This window comes from Gekko japonicus, unplaced genomic scaffold, assembly GCF_001447785.1.
Source record: "Gekko japonicus isolate JY-2015 unplaced genomic scaffold, Gekko_japonicus_V1.1 scaffold2680, whole genome shotgun sequence".
Taxonomy (NCBI): Eukaryota; Metazoa; Chordata; class Lepidosauria; order Squamata; family Gekkonidae; genus Gekko; species Gekko japonicus.
In genome coordinates, this window is record NW_015174917.1 from 73486 (window position 1) to 88056 (window position 14571).

The window sequence follows — 14571 nt, forward strand, 5'->3', positions numbered from 1 at the left end:
GTATAAATTAAGGTGCAGCACATGGCAGGCTAAGGACCCTTAATCCTCCTTGACTGACCATTCTGGCTTAGTGTATGCCAGCTTTTGAGACTGGGGTGAGTTTTCTTTGCAGCTCCTAATTTTTCAGATTTTTCAAATATTCATATCCTGTATGCATTCTCACTTGTGTACTGTTCCAATATTTATATTTTGTATGCATTCTCATTTGTATATGCTTTGAATTTGCATTCAGTCCCATTACAGCCATGCTTGAATAAGAATCATTCGAAACGCGGCAACAGGCATCCAGATTACGCGTCGGCTTTTTATGGCTCAGAAAATTTGATGAATTGCACTCCAATTTGGACTTTGATATTGCTTCTATGCTGGAATAGACACATGGAAAGACTGTGACTTGTTTCTATTATGATTTATTATTGCACTTTGGCCTATTGATTTATATCATATTTGTTATTGTTATGTTTATTTGAATCATATTTTACTTGCTGTTATGCTTATTTGATCATTATACACTTGCTTACTTGCTTGTGCGTTATATATATATTTTTGCCAGGGGTGTCCTTTTTTGTTTCCTGCATTGTACACTGGCTTCCCCCCCTCTTTTTTTGAGACTGCCCTCTAGGCAAGGGGGCGGGTCCACTCATGGCCACAATGGTGGTCTCACCAAGACAACCGTTGCCTCTGTGTTAAACTCGGACTCTCGTTTGCCCTGCTTTGGGGGGGAGTTGGGGGCCTGCAGAGGGAGGGAACTTCCTGAGGGAGGGGTGTGAGTGAGCGAGTGCGTGAATGGCTCTGTTGTAGTGGCAATGTAACTCTTCTTAAGAGTGTGCTTGCTTTGCTGTCTTAGAGAAAATAATGGTATATTCACAGGCAGACCGCACAAAAGCTAGGCGGGACGATTGTGGGGTATGATTGGATGGGAGCCAAAGGTGGGCTTGGTCTGAACTGTCTATAATTGGGGATTTTCCCGCCTGAACCTCAGTTCTGACACAGTACCGGTCTCAGCTTGGAACATCTTTATTCATCAATACACAAATCACTGCCAGAGAGTGTTGTTGAGAGTAACTTTGTCCAAGAGTCTGACACTCCGTGGGTGAAGAAGTCCGGCTCAGGGGCAGTGCCTGGCATTGGAATGGCGCTCCTCTTGCTCTAGATCTCCAAAAGGGCGCCTTCAGGAGGCTCCCTAAAACGTTCAAGGCCAGCCAAAGCGACGCGAGCCCACCAGGCTTGGGATCCTGGAATGACACCTCGGCTGTTGAGATAGGAATGGGAATGCACTAAGAGGGAGAGACTCAGTCTCTCTTTCTCAGTCAGCCTTTCTTTCTGGAGACTGAGCCCTACGAGGAAAGGCTGAGGGCCCTGGGAATGTCTAGTGTGGAGAAGAGGAGATTGAGGGGGGACATGATTACTCTCTGTAAATATTTGAAAGGCTGTCCTTTGGAGGAGGGCAAGGAGCCGTTCCAATGGGCAGCAGAGGAGAGGACCTGAAGCAATGGGTTTAAATCACATGCAGAAAGGTATCGGCTGAATATCAGGAAACGCTTTTTCACGGTCAGAGTGGTTCAAAGGTGGAATCAGCTGCCCAGGGAGGTGGTGAGCTCCCCTTCACTGACAGCTTTCAAGAAGAGGCTGGGCGAATATTTGTCAGGGATGCTTTAGGCTGCTCCTGCATTGGGCAGGGGGTTGGACTAGAGGGTCTGTATGTCCCTTTCCAACTCTGTGATTCTAGTGTGTGATTAAAAGCAGATCACAGAGTGGCTAACTCCTCAGCCCCTGCGTCACTGACTGCTTGAAGAGAAGAAGAGAAGAGACTGGATTGATACCCTGCCCTTCACTCGGAGTCTCAGAGCGGCTCACAAACTCCTTTCCCTTCCCCTCCCCACAACAGACACCCTGTGAGGTCGGTGGGGCTGAGAGAACTCTGACAGAAACTGCTCTTTTTCAAGGACAGCTCTTACCAGAACTACGGCTTGCCCAAGGTCATTCGGCCAGGTGCAAGTGGAGGAGGAGTGGGGAATCAAACCCGGTTCTCCCAGATTAGAGTCCGCGCTCTTAACCACTAAGAAGAAGAGATTGGATTTATACCCCGCCCTTCACTACCCAGAGGTGTCTCAGAGCGGCTTACAAACTCCTTTCCCTTCCCCTCCCCACAACAGACGCCCTGTGAGGTCGGTGGGGCTGAGAGAGCTCTCCCAAGAACTGCCCTTTCAAGAACAGCTTCTAACAGAACTACGGCTTGCCCAAGGTCATCCAGCAGGTGCAAGTGGAGGAGCGGGGAATCAAACCCGGTTCTCCCAGATGAGAGTCCGCGCACTGAACCACTAAACCAAACTGTTTGAGCAAAAACAGAGGTACAGAAGCAGCTCCTGGAACTTTCACTGTCAGCTTCAGCACTGGCTGGCTGAACTATTCAGGTTGATGGCTTCCTTGAGACAAGTAGTGGCAAATCCCTCCCCCCCCCACATGAACACACCTGAAACTGCCTTCTACAGAATCAGACCCTCTGTCCATCAACGTCAGCACTGTCTACTCCAACTGGCAGCGGCTCTCCAAGGTCTCACTCAGAGGACTTTTCATAGCACCTACTGACAAATCCTTCAGCTGGAGATGCCGGGCACTGAACCTGGGACCTTCTGCATGCCAAGCAGATGCTCTGCCACTGAGCCACAGCCTCTCGCCTTTCTGAGTTTCTCGAGTGCGAAGCCAGTGCCACATGGCAACATCAGAGGAAGGCGTCAGCGTCTATGCCCTGCTGCTCTATGTCCTGTTGCTGGCCCCCAAGAGTCACTGGCTGGCCACTGCGTGAGACAGGATGCTGGAATAGATGGACCACCGGTCTGGTCCGGCAGGGCTCATCTTACGTTCTTTGCCAGTGAAACAGAAAGGCTCTGCAGGGAACAAACGGGCCGCACTAGGAATGGTCTGGCCTTCTTTGAGAATTCGCCTTCGTTCCTGCAAGGGGAGGCCAAGGAAGGCCCCTTAGCTGGCACAGAGAACTGAATTCATATACCTATCACCTAATTCTACATCTGTATCCCCTTTGTGGGGATAGGTTCTGCCTCATCATTAGGTGGGAGTTTCCGCATAGAGATGTAAAATTTCCAGAAATTTTGACGCTCGAACCCCCCCCCCAAGTTTTTTCCAATTTTTTTTTGGGGGGGGAACGGAAATTTTTGGGAAAATTGAAAAAAATGCTACTTTAGCACTTCCCCCCCCCCAGCTAGATTGAAAGTCATTCTGTCACTTTAGGAACATAGAATATGACTATGGACATTTTTACTTGGCATGAAATGATCACAACTAGCCTATTAAAACTATAGTGTATCCAAACAATTATTACAAACAGAATACCCACCCACAAGCAAGAACAAAACTGAATCCTTTTTCTTTTCTCGTGACAATAGCACCTCCTAAAGGAAGAAATGCATTTTGTTCTTGCATTGGAGAGTTCAGTTTGTAACCTAGGACTTGCACAGAAATTAGATCGATCTGATACCATACATATTTTTTAGAAATGATTTGGAAAATATTTGAACACCTTGTCCTAAAATATTTTATTCATCATGTTAAAATAAAACGTTCCATAATCAATTTTTTCCCTTTCCCCCATGGTGGGGGGACGGGTTTTTTCCGAATGTTTCCGTTTTTTTCCTGGGCCTTCACATCTCTATTTCCGTGTGCTCAGGGGCTGGGGTCCTGGCCTAGAAAAGCCAACAGCCGGAACATCTGCTCGGGGGGGGGACCTCCTTTCCTTCTTCCCAAGGTTAGGCCTTGACCTGCCGCAGTGCCGCTTGTATGCGGGACTGGTGATCGATTCCCAGCTCTGGCGGGACTGCACCAAGCTATTTCTAAAGGACAATTAACTGCTCCCTGAAATGGATCTATGGGCATGCCCCGTCCCTAATGAGTTAAGACGGACAGTGGGGTGTTATCTCACTAGGTCTTGGAGCTCCTCACACACTTGCTATAGCCCTGGTCCTGTAACAGAGCAGTTCTTTTTTTTATATACATACACAGAACAAATAACGACAACAAGGGCAACAAACAACACCACCTGTGGCCTCATATCCAGTATAGAATAATGCCATCTTATTATGGTGAGGTTACAACGAAAGGAACTCAAAAACACTGACAATAAAACAAATTTAAAAGCCATAAATACTTAAATGAGAAGAAAGGGGGGGGGAGTGCTCTCATCTAGCTGGATGTAAATTTATATAGTTTTCATTAATACCATTTCTATAAAATAATATCCTGTGATCTGTCTATTCAGTGTCTTAGTCAACATTTCAAATAAAGGTTTCCATCTAATTAGAGACATTTTAAAATAAACTATATTCTGGAAATTTCATTAAATAATTTATAAAACAATTCCAAATTACCTTAAAATTGTTGTTCTTTTTCCTCCCCTGAATTAATCTAATCTTGTTTGTTATTTTTTCAAGTACCTCTATATTCCTTAATTCAATCCGCCATCTATCCAAAGAAATCCCTTCCGCATCCTTCCAGCATTGGGCAATAAGCATTGCAGCTGCAACTAATACATTTTTTTTTGGGGGGGAGGGTTCTGTATACATTAGGAGTTTTCATTGATAAATAAATTCAGCGATGCTACTTCAACAGTAGGATTTTATTTGTTCCTGAATTATTATTTTCCAATTTCTGCAAATATTAATTTCCAATAATCTCCGAAAATTGGACATGACCACCACATATGAATAAAGGTCCCTAGGTCACCACAGCCTCTCCAGCAGTTTTGACTATCTTCATCAAATGAGCGATCCTAACTGGAGTATAATCCCACCTTTGAGACACCTTTAATGTATGTAAACCTCTTGAAACTGATTTAAAAGGAAATCGTTGAAATATCTGTTTCCAATCCTTATCATTAAATTTAGTATTCAGTTCTATTTCCCAATGCTTTTTAATCATCTGGATCGGATTTTGACCTTGATTTAATAATGTCCTATAAATTAATTATTTTCTCCTCCTCCTTATCTAAATAAATCCACAGTGACGTGCATGGAGAAGATGCAGCCTATCAAAGAGTCTTTCATACAAACACAAAATAGGTCAGACAAGCAGAGAGGAGTGGGTGTCAAGGGGGGTGCAAGGTAAGAAAGAGGCTCCCCAAGCCGATACGAAGAAAAGGTTGTGGAAGACACAAAAGTACCTCCAGGACAAAGGTTATTTTCACGTTACCGTTCCTCCTTTCTCTTTGGCTGACGCTATCACCCGTACAGAGTTATACATATTACCATAAAGAAATGAAACAAAGAGATAAACAAACAGATCATACAGGGTCGTTTGCCTCCTTGACCCCAAGGAGAGGGACTGTTCTGAAGGATCCACAAGGCCTTATAGAAGGAGGGTGGACTGTGAGTGTTGCCCGTGACCTGGGATAAGGAGACACTTCCTTCTCTCGCCGTGTTTGATTGCACGGCCTTCTTTCCCCCTCATCACCCAACACATGAAGAGGAAACAGATGGAACAAATCACCAGGCATGGGACTGAGGCCACCCCACGCGGACATTCATGCCCACAACAGCCGCTTGTTTGGAATTTGGAGAGGGGTTGGTGAGGTGGGGTGGTGGGTGGGGAGTCTTAGCATGGAATTCTAGAAGGGGAAAGGGGGTTAGGGGCAGCTTGGGGTCACAGCCGGCATCCAGGACACCGGGAAGGCCCAGTTTGTTTTGAACTGCAGGGCCACCTCTGCCAGGGACAGCAGCACGAAGAGAGAGTGCCAAAGCAGGTGCCGGGGGCGTCCCCTTCGGCACTTCTGCCACGGAGGGGGTCCCAGGTTCCATGTCCGCACGGAGAGAGGGCAGAGGCCCCTCCCCGCCTTCCCGGGGCCAGAAGAGGGATGCAGGCATCTGGCCCAGCTTTTGGGACACTCCTTCTCAGGCCACCCGCTATCCAAAGCTGAATTTTGAAAGTCTCCAGTTTTTGGAACTGACTCGGACCCGTGCCGAGGGCCACACCAGCAGCACGATCCTTTCTGTGAGAACATGGACCCTCCGGAGTGCGAGATGGCTGCTCCGCTCCGCTCCGCCCCACCCCCTTGCCCAGACATGCTGATGTGGGGTGATGAGCGCAAGCCGGGCGTGCATGGGATGAGAATGGTGACCGCACGGGGACACAGTCAGCGTAATGGGAGGAGCTCACCATCAAATGCACGCTGGAGCTGGACTTCCTTTTCTGGGCACACCATTGAGAGGGAGAGAGAGAAGGAAAAGGAGAGATGAGAAGAGAAGCAGAGAAAATGCTGGCACTTGTGTGACGGGAGGGAGCCCCGCTGCCATCCCCGGGGAAGGACCACGGTGCCACGGGTATCTGGCCTCACGGGAACTGGTGACTGCAAACCAGAGGCAGAACCTGGAAGGCTCCAAGCACAGAGAGGGGCTCATGAAGGCAGCCCGCATGACATGGCAGAGACTGAAGCGGGCAGCCCCGCTCTCTTTCCAAAGGGTCCCCGGCACAAGAAGAAAACGAGAACGGTTTCCTTGCCAATGACCACAAGACACAAACGCTGCCCAACAAAAACCACCAGGCTTCGCAACACCCTGACCAAAGGCAACGGCAAGAGCCATTCGGCCTCTCTCTTGGCAAAGCTCCTTCCCTCTGCGGAAGGGGCCGCCTCACAGGCACCTTCTCAGGCACACGGGGCATCGTTGGCCAGACAGGGAACACGGCCGCAGTGGCCAGGGCAGATGTGGGCTAAGACCCCAAACTGCATGTGCGCACACACGCACAACCTGCACAAGGCCCCGCTTGTTTGAGATCTTCTGCAACAGCGACTGGCCACGGGCCCAGGAGCCAGCGCTGGCAACTCTCACGCCTGCCATGTCCTTCATCAGCACTGGAGATCCACGTACCCGTCGTGTTCTCCTGCACAAGCAAGCACTGGGGACCCCCGCTCTGGCCACGGAGGCTCACTGGCTGTCCTGGGGCCACTCAGCCTCTCTCAGCCTCACCTACCGCACAGTACACTAAATCTGGAAAACAGTGCAACGAAGGAACACACACAAACTTCCCCTATGAGGAAAGGTTGAAGGGCTTGGGGCTCTTTAGCTTGGAGAAACGACGGCTGAGGGGGTGATGTGATCAAGGTTTATAAGATTATGCGTGGGACAGAGCAGGTTGAGAAAGAAGCAGTTTTCTCCCTTTCTCACAGTACAAGAACTCGTGGGCACTCCATGAAATTGCTGAGCGGTCGGGTTAGAACGGATAAAAGGAAGTACTTCTTCACCCAAAGAGTGATTAACACATGGAATTCACTGCCGCAAGAGGTGGTGGTAGCTGCAAGCATGGACGGCTTCAAGAGGGAATTAGATAAGCATATGGAGCAGAGGTCCATCCGTGGCTATTAGCCACAAGGTATAGATAGGGACTCTGGGGCAAGTGATGCTCTGTCTTCTTGGTGGCTTCTGGTGTCCTGGCCCCACTGGTGGACCTCCTGATGGCCCCTGGTATTTCTGGCCACAGAGTGTTGGACTGGATGGGCCTTTGGCCTGATCCAACATTGGCGTCTCTTACGTTCTTATGCTGAGAGCAGAGGTCCATCGGTGGCTATTAGCCACAAGGTACAGATAGGAACTCTTGGTCTGGGGCAAGGGATGCTCTGTCTTCTTGGTGCTGGGGGGGTCAACAGTGGGAGGGCTTCTGGTGTCCTGGCCCCACTGCTGGACCTCCTGATGGCACCCGGTAGTTTTGGCCACTGTGTGACACAGAGTGTTGGACTGGATGGGCCACTGGCCTGATCCAACATTGGCTTCTCTTATGTTCTTATGTAACATTCTATTTGAAATTACAAAAAAACCTCTTATTAACTATTCTTTAAAGATGTAGTACAAGTCGGATTTAAACATGTGAAGCCTAAACCACAATACATGAGCATTAACCACGACAACGGATGTCCCTGGTAAATCTCCGCTTCAACCCTTCATCGGGCTGTACTTATATGGTCAAACCGGGGTAAGTGTTGAAGGGGCCGGGTTGCAGGACGTGCACAAGCGCTTCTCCTCTGCTCCCAGCTGCACCCCACCATTCAGGCGTTGTAACAAGCTGAGGAGCTCTACTATTTCCCTTGATACTTAAGGCCGATTCAGTAGTACAGCTCCTCAGCTTGGTATAATACGTATTGTGGTTTAAATCCGACTTGTACTCGTACTGCATCTTTAAGAAATAGCTAATAAAAGGTTTTTTGTAACTTCAAATAGAACGTTTGTGTGTATTCCTTCATTGCAGTGTTTTTCAGATTTAGTATACTACACATAAAGGTAAAGGTAAACGTTTCCTTGCTCGAAAGCCAGTCGAGTTCGACTCAAGGGTTGCGGTGCTCATCTCCGTTTCCAAGCCGAAGAGCCAGCGCTGTCCGAAGACGTTTCCATGGTCATGTGGCCGGCATGACTAAACGCCAAGGCGCACAGAACGCTGTTACCTTCCCACCGAAGCGGTACCGATTTATCTACTTGCAATGTCTTGCTTTCGAACTGCTAGGTTGGCAGGAGCTGGGGCTAGAGATGGGAGCTCACTCCGTCCTGCGGCAACTCGGGTCTCGAACTGCTGAACTACTGACCTTCCACAGCCTGCAGTTCAGCGTCTTAACCACTTGAGCCACCGCAGCTCCTTACACACTTACATACTACACATAGTGTGTAGTTATTTTTTGTTATATCGCCTACCTCACAGGGCTGTTGTGAGGGGAAATTATTATTAATAACTGGCTTTTTGGAGGTGAGGAGAACGATGTAAGCTGCCTCGGATCCCCACTGGGGAGAAAGACAGGGGATAAATGGATTAAATAAATCCATAGTAACGTGCATGGAGAAGATGCAGCCTATCAAAGAGTCTTTCATACAAACACAAAATAGGTCAGACAAGCAGAGAGGAACGGGTGTCAACCGGGGTGCAAAGCAAGAAAGAGGCTCCCCAAGCCGATACGAAGGAAAGGTTGTGGAAGACACACAAGTACCTCCAGGACAAAGGTTATTTTCACGTTACCTTTCCTCCTGTCTCTTTGGCTGACGCTATCCCCCATAAAGAGCACCAGCCTCTGCCTGGCTACAAAGAAAAAAACTGTGCCCCTTTCTTCTCTGGCCCAGTCGTCCCTTTCCATCAGTCCAAACCTGAGACAATCCCTTTCCCCAGCTTCCCTAATAGACATACTTCTGAAATGTCTTTTTTTCCTGCCTTCCCAATCTGGAAGTACGGGTGAAATCCTTCACCCACGGGCTTTACCATTCTCCTTCCTGAGGTCACTGTAGTTCTTATGAGAGGGGTTCGTGGTCACGAGCAACGACTGCTGAAGGTTTACTCAATGCAATTCTCAGACTACTGTTTCCCAGGATCCTGTGGAGGGAGCCAGGAATAGTCAACTGGAGTACACGTGTTGACTCCATGCCACCCTACAGCTATACACAACTGTGGATCACCCACACAGCGACATTTCCAGTGGTCAGGAGGTGGGGGGTTGGCCATCGTCTGGCACAACCTGTATCCCTCCCGCCACCCCATGACCAAAAGAATTACACAGAACAGTCCACTGCCAGCAAGAGAAACTGGCACTAAGAAGATGCGGATCTGGCTGAACCTTCAGAATGTGAGATCCGTGGACAAAACGGGCTTCCTGGGGTAAAAGGCCAGGAAAATGGCACCGGGGGTTTGTGTTTGTGTGTCTGTGTCTGAACTGCACACCTGAAAACTGCCTGTTTTCAAATCACGTCTTTTCACTCCTGACCTGACCAACAGAGATGCATACTCAGGCATGGAACTTTCAGCACCAGGCATGGGGATTTCAGTTTTAATCCGATATGTCCACCAGGAGTTGCCTGCATCCCTTTCCAGTTTGAATCTGATACACATTTTATACATCTGGTTTGGTTTTTTAAAATAATTTTACTCCCTTAAGCCCTTGAGATGGGGCAGGCAACAGTGAGAAGGCGGGAACACTTTGTCTCCGCAAGGCCAAGGCCTTCGCTGTCCACGGTTCACTGGCTCAACAGATGCCGCCTGCTGGGAAGGGGACTGTTCTTCGGCAGCGGTGATGCCTGGAACACCAATGTCAGGTGTCCAGAGACACACACCCAGTGAAGCCACAAGGACTTTCACACATCCAACAAATGAGCATGGGTTACGGAACGGCCGGAGCATTGCTGCCTCTCATTAACTTAGTTCAGACAGCTCTCTTTTCCCAAGCTTAGACACAGTTCCGGTGAAGTCTGAAAGCCAGTGGCTGGAGTACCGGGCTTTGGCTGAGGAGGACCCAGGTTCAGATCTTTGCTCAGGCACCAGAGCTCGCCAGGACAGCCACGGCCTCTTAGCCAAGCCTCCTCCGCCCCTGAGGGCTGTTGTAAGAATAAGCAGGCAGAGCACTCCTCAGACAGCCTAGTTCCGGGACCGCTAGATCCAAAGACATCTTTGCCATACAGGAGAGCCTTTCATCATGAAGTCTCCACCATCCTTTCAAAGCGAAGCTCTACAACCATCGCGGAGGAAGGAGAGGTCACTCACTGCCAGTGTTCCCTCTAAGCTGAGTGAGTGTGAGCTAGCTCACATTTTTTTAGCCTCCAGCTCACAGATTTTTGTCTTCGCTCAGGAAGGGATGTGGCTCCAGAGCAAAGAAATTTATGCAGTAGCCAAACTGCTCGCTCACCACTTGAATGCCAGTCGCTCACAAAGTAGAATTTTTGCTCACATGACTCCACCGCTTAGAGGGAACATTGGTCACTGCTACACAGTATTTTCCTTAAGCACCCCTCCCTATGGAAAACTAAGTTGCACTCAGTTGTAACTATTGTTCATTAAGTATCTTCTGTGCAGACACACGGGGGGGGGGGACTGTGCATGAGCAGTCCCCTGCCATCGGGGGGGTTTTTACAGCTAAAAGCCTCCAGGGGGTGCTGTGCGCCGGAGCCAGAAGCTTGTTCCCACCCAGGGACCACGTGCTCCCACGCAGCAGCACCCCCACCTTCAGGACCTCTAACGCTGTCAAAGTGTGGAGCAGGACGGAGGGTACGTGTGCCTGCACAGAAGATAGTTAATGAACAATGGTTACAGGTAAGTGCAACTTTGTTTTCATCATCTATCTTCTGTGCAGTCCCACATGGGGGTTCTAGCAAGCTACTCGCCAGGCGGTGGGACACACCCTCCTCACCTGAACAGCGAATGAAGAACGGCCTTTCCCACTCAAGCTTCTCGCCTCACCTGCAGATCCAAAGTGTAACGGCGTATGAACATGTCTGCTGACGACCAAGCAGATCTCCGTCAACGGTACTCTATTGAAGAAAGCTGCCGAAGAAGCTATAGCTCTAGTAGAATGGGCATGACTGTTTAGTGGGCACGGCAACCTGGCTAAACCATCGCATTCCCTGATGGTTAAGACAATCGACTGGGATAAAGTTTGAGAGGAAGCCCTCTTCCCTCTATTATTCCCACCAGCAAAACATATAAACAGTGCTCTATCCCTGCGGAACTCCACGGCTCTTCTAAGGTAAAATAATAAAGCCCTTCTAACATCTAGGGAGTGCAACAACTGCTCATTTCTAGAGCTTGGTGCAGGAAAAAAGACGGGCAAAATAATATCCTGGGGTAAGTGGAACTGGGAAACTACCATAGGGAAAAACCGAAGACTGGGTCGAAGGATTACCCTCTCAGGAAAGATCACAAAAATAAGGGGGTGGTCCCACCCGAAGCTGCTAACTCACCCCCCTGGCTGATGTAATAGCCACTAGGAAACAGACTTTCATAGAGAGTTCAGCCAATGAGCACACGGCAAGGGGCTCAAAGGGCTTAAGCATCAGCTGTGCCAAAACAACGGAGAGAGACCACTGGGGATCTAACGGGTCCTGAGGCGGGCAAAGATTACACAGCCCCTTAAGAAATCTTTTGGACAAGTGATGGAAGAAAACTCCCCTAACAAGAGGCGACAGTCAGATGGACCTTTAAGGAGGAAAAAGCCAAACCCTTATTCCTCACGTGCAACAGATATTCAAATATAACTTGCAATGAAGCACTAGCTGGGGAAATCTCCCCCTCATGGGCCCGTAGCCACGAGGGCATTTGGGGGCAACGTCCCCACTGATGAGTGCCGCCCCCTCGGACAAAAAATATCAGATTTTTTTTTTAATTTATAAAATATTTTTTTTTAAAAAATGCAAGGTGTGTGTGTGTGTGTGTATAAAGTGCTGAGGATCCTGTGGAGGGAGCCAGGAATAGTCCACTGGAGTGCACGTTTTGACTCCATGGCACCCGACAGCTATGCACAACGGCGGATCACCCACACAGCAACATTTCCAGTGGTCAGGAGGTGGGGATTGGCCATCGTCTGGCACAACCTGTATCCCTCCCGCCACCCCATGACCAAAAGAATTACACAGAACAGTCCACTGCCAGCAAGAGAAACTGGCACTAAGAAGATGCGGATCTGGCTGAACCTTCAGAATGTGAGATCCGTGGACAAAACGGGCTTCCTGGGGTAAAAGGCCAGGAAAATGGCACCGGGGGTTTGTGTTTGTGTGTCTGTGTCTGAACTGCACACCTGAAAACTGCCTGTTTTCAAATCACGTCTTTTCACTCCTGACCTGACCAACAGAGATGCATACTCAGGCATGGAACTTTCAGCACCAGGCGTGGGGATTTCAGTTTTAATCCGATATGTCCACCAGGATTTGCCTGCATCCCTTTCCAGTCTGAATCTGATAAACATTTTATACATCTGGTTTGGGTTTTTTAAAAGAACTCTACTCCCTTAAGCCCTTGAGACGGGGCAGGCAACAGTGAGAAGGCGGGAACACTTTGTCTCCGCAAGGCCAAGGCCTTCGCTGTCCACGGTTCACTGGCTCAACAGATGCCGCCTGCTGGGAAGGGGACTGTTCTTCGGCAGCGGTGATGCCTGGAACACCAATGTCAGGTGTCCAGAGACACACACCCAGTGAAGCCACAAGGACTTTCACACATCCAACAAATGAGCATGGGTTACGGAACGGCCGGAGCATTGCTGCCTCTCATTAACTTAGTTCAGACAGCTCTCTTTTCCCAAGCTTAGACACAGTTCCGGTGAAGTCTGAAAGCCAGTGGCTGGAGTACCGGGCTTTGGCTGAGGAGGACCCAGGTTCAGATCTTTGCTCAGGCACCAGAGCTCGCCAGGACAGCCACGGCCTCTTAGCCAAGCCTCCTCCGCCCCTGAGGGCTGTTGTAAGAATAAGCAGGCAGAGCACTCCTCAGACAGCCTAGTTCCGGGACCGCTAGATCCAAAGACATCTTTGCCATACAGGAGAGCCTTTCATCATGAAGTCTCCACCATCCTTTGAAAGCGAAGCTCTACAACCATTGCGGAGGAAGGAGAGGTCACTGCCAGTGTTCCCTCTAAGGTGAGTGAGTGTGAGCTAGCTCACATTTTTTTAGCCTCCAGCTCACAGATTTTTGTCTTCGCTCAGGGAGGATGGCTCCAGAGCAAAGTAATGTATGCAGCAGCCAAATCGCTCGCTCACCACTTCAATGCCAGTAGCTCACAAAGTAGAATTTTTGCTCACAAGACTCCACAGCTTAGAGGGAACATTACTGCTACACAGTATTTTTCTTAAGCACCCCTCCCTACGGAAAACTAAGTTGCACTCAGTTGTAACTATTGTTCATTAAGTATCTTCTGTGCAGACGGCAAGCACCGGGGGGGGGGGGGACTGTGCATGAGCAGTCCCCTGCCATCGGAGAGGTTTTTACAGCTAAAAGCCTCCAGGGGGTGCTGTGCGCCGGAGCCAGAAGCTTGTTCCCACCCAGGGACCACGTGCTCCCACGCAGCAGCACCCCCACCTTCAGGACCTCTAACGCTGTCAAAGTGTGGAGCAGGACGGAGGGTACGTGTGCCTGCACAGAAGATAGTTAATGAACAATGGTTACAGGTAAGTGCAACTTTGTTTTCATCATCTATCTTCTGTGCAGTCCCACATGGGGGTTCTAGCAAGCTACTCACCAGGCGGTGGGGCACGCTCTCCTCACCTAAGCAGCGAATGAAGAACGGCCTTTCCCACTCGAGCTTCTCGCCTCACCTGCAGATCCAAAGTGTAACGGCGTATGAACATGTCTGCTGACGACCAAGCAGATCTCCGTCAACGGTACTCTATAGAAGAAAGCTGCCGAAGAAGCTATAGCTCTCGTAGAATGGGCATGACTGTTTAGTGGGCACGGCAACCTGGCTAAACCATCGCATTCCCTAATGGTTGAGACAATCGACTGGGATAAAGTTTGAGAGGAAGCCCTCTTCCCTCTATTATTCCCACCAGCAAAACATATAAACAGTGCTCTATCCCTGCGGAACTCCAGGGTTATTCTAAGGTAAAATAATAAAGCCCTTCTAACATCTAGGGAGTGCAACAACTGCTCATTTTCAGAACTTGGTGCAGGAAAAAAGATGGGCAAAATAATATCCTGGGATAAGTGGAACTGGGAAACTACCATAGGGAAAAACCGAAGACTGGGTTGAAGAATTACCACAAAAATAAGGGGGTGGTCCCACCCGAAGCTGCTAACTCACTTACCCCCCTGGCTGATGTAACAGCCACTAAGAAACAGACT

At 49.2% G+C, this 14571-nt stretch overlaps 1 protein-coding gene across 1 annotated transcript in view; it reads right to left on the reverse strand.

Annotated features, from left to right (window-relative positions):
- Positions 1–14571, reverse strand: part of LOC107122036 (calcium/calmodulin-dependent protein kinase type II subunit gamma-like) — a 193713-nt gene that overhangs the window by 34120 nt on the left and 145022 nt on the right. The window contains exon 15 of the mRNA XM_015425061.1: positions 6166–6198. Within this exon, the coding sequence (XP_015280547.1) occupies positions 6166–6198 (33 nt within the window). The remainder of the gene's footprint in view (positions 1–6165; positions 6199–14571) is intronic.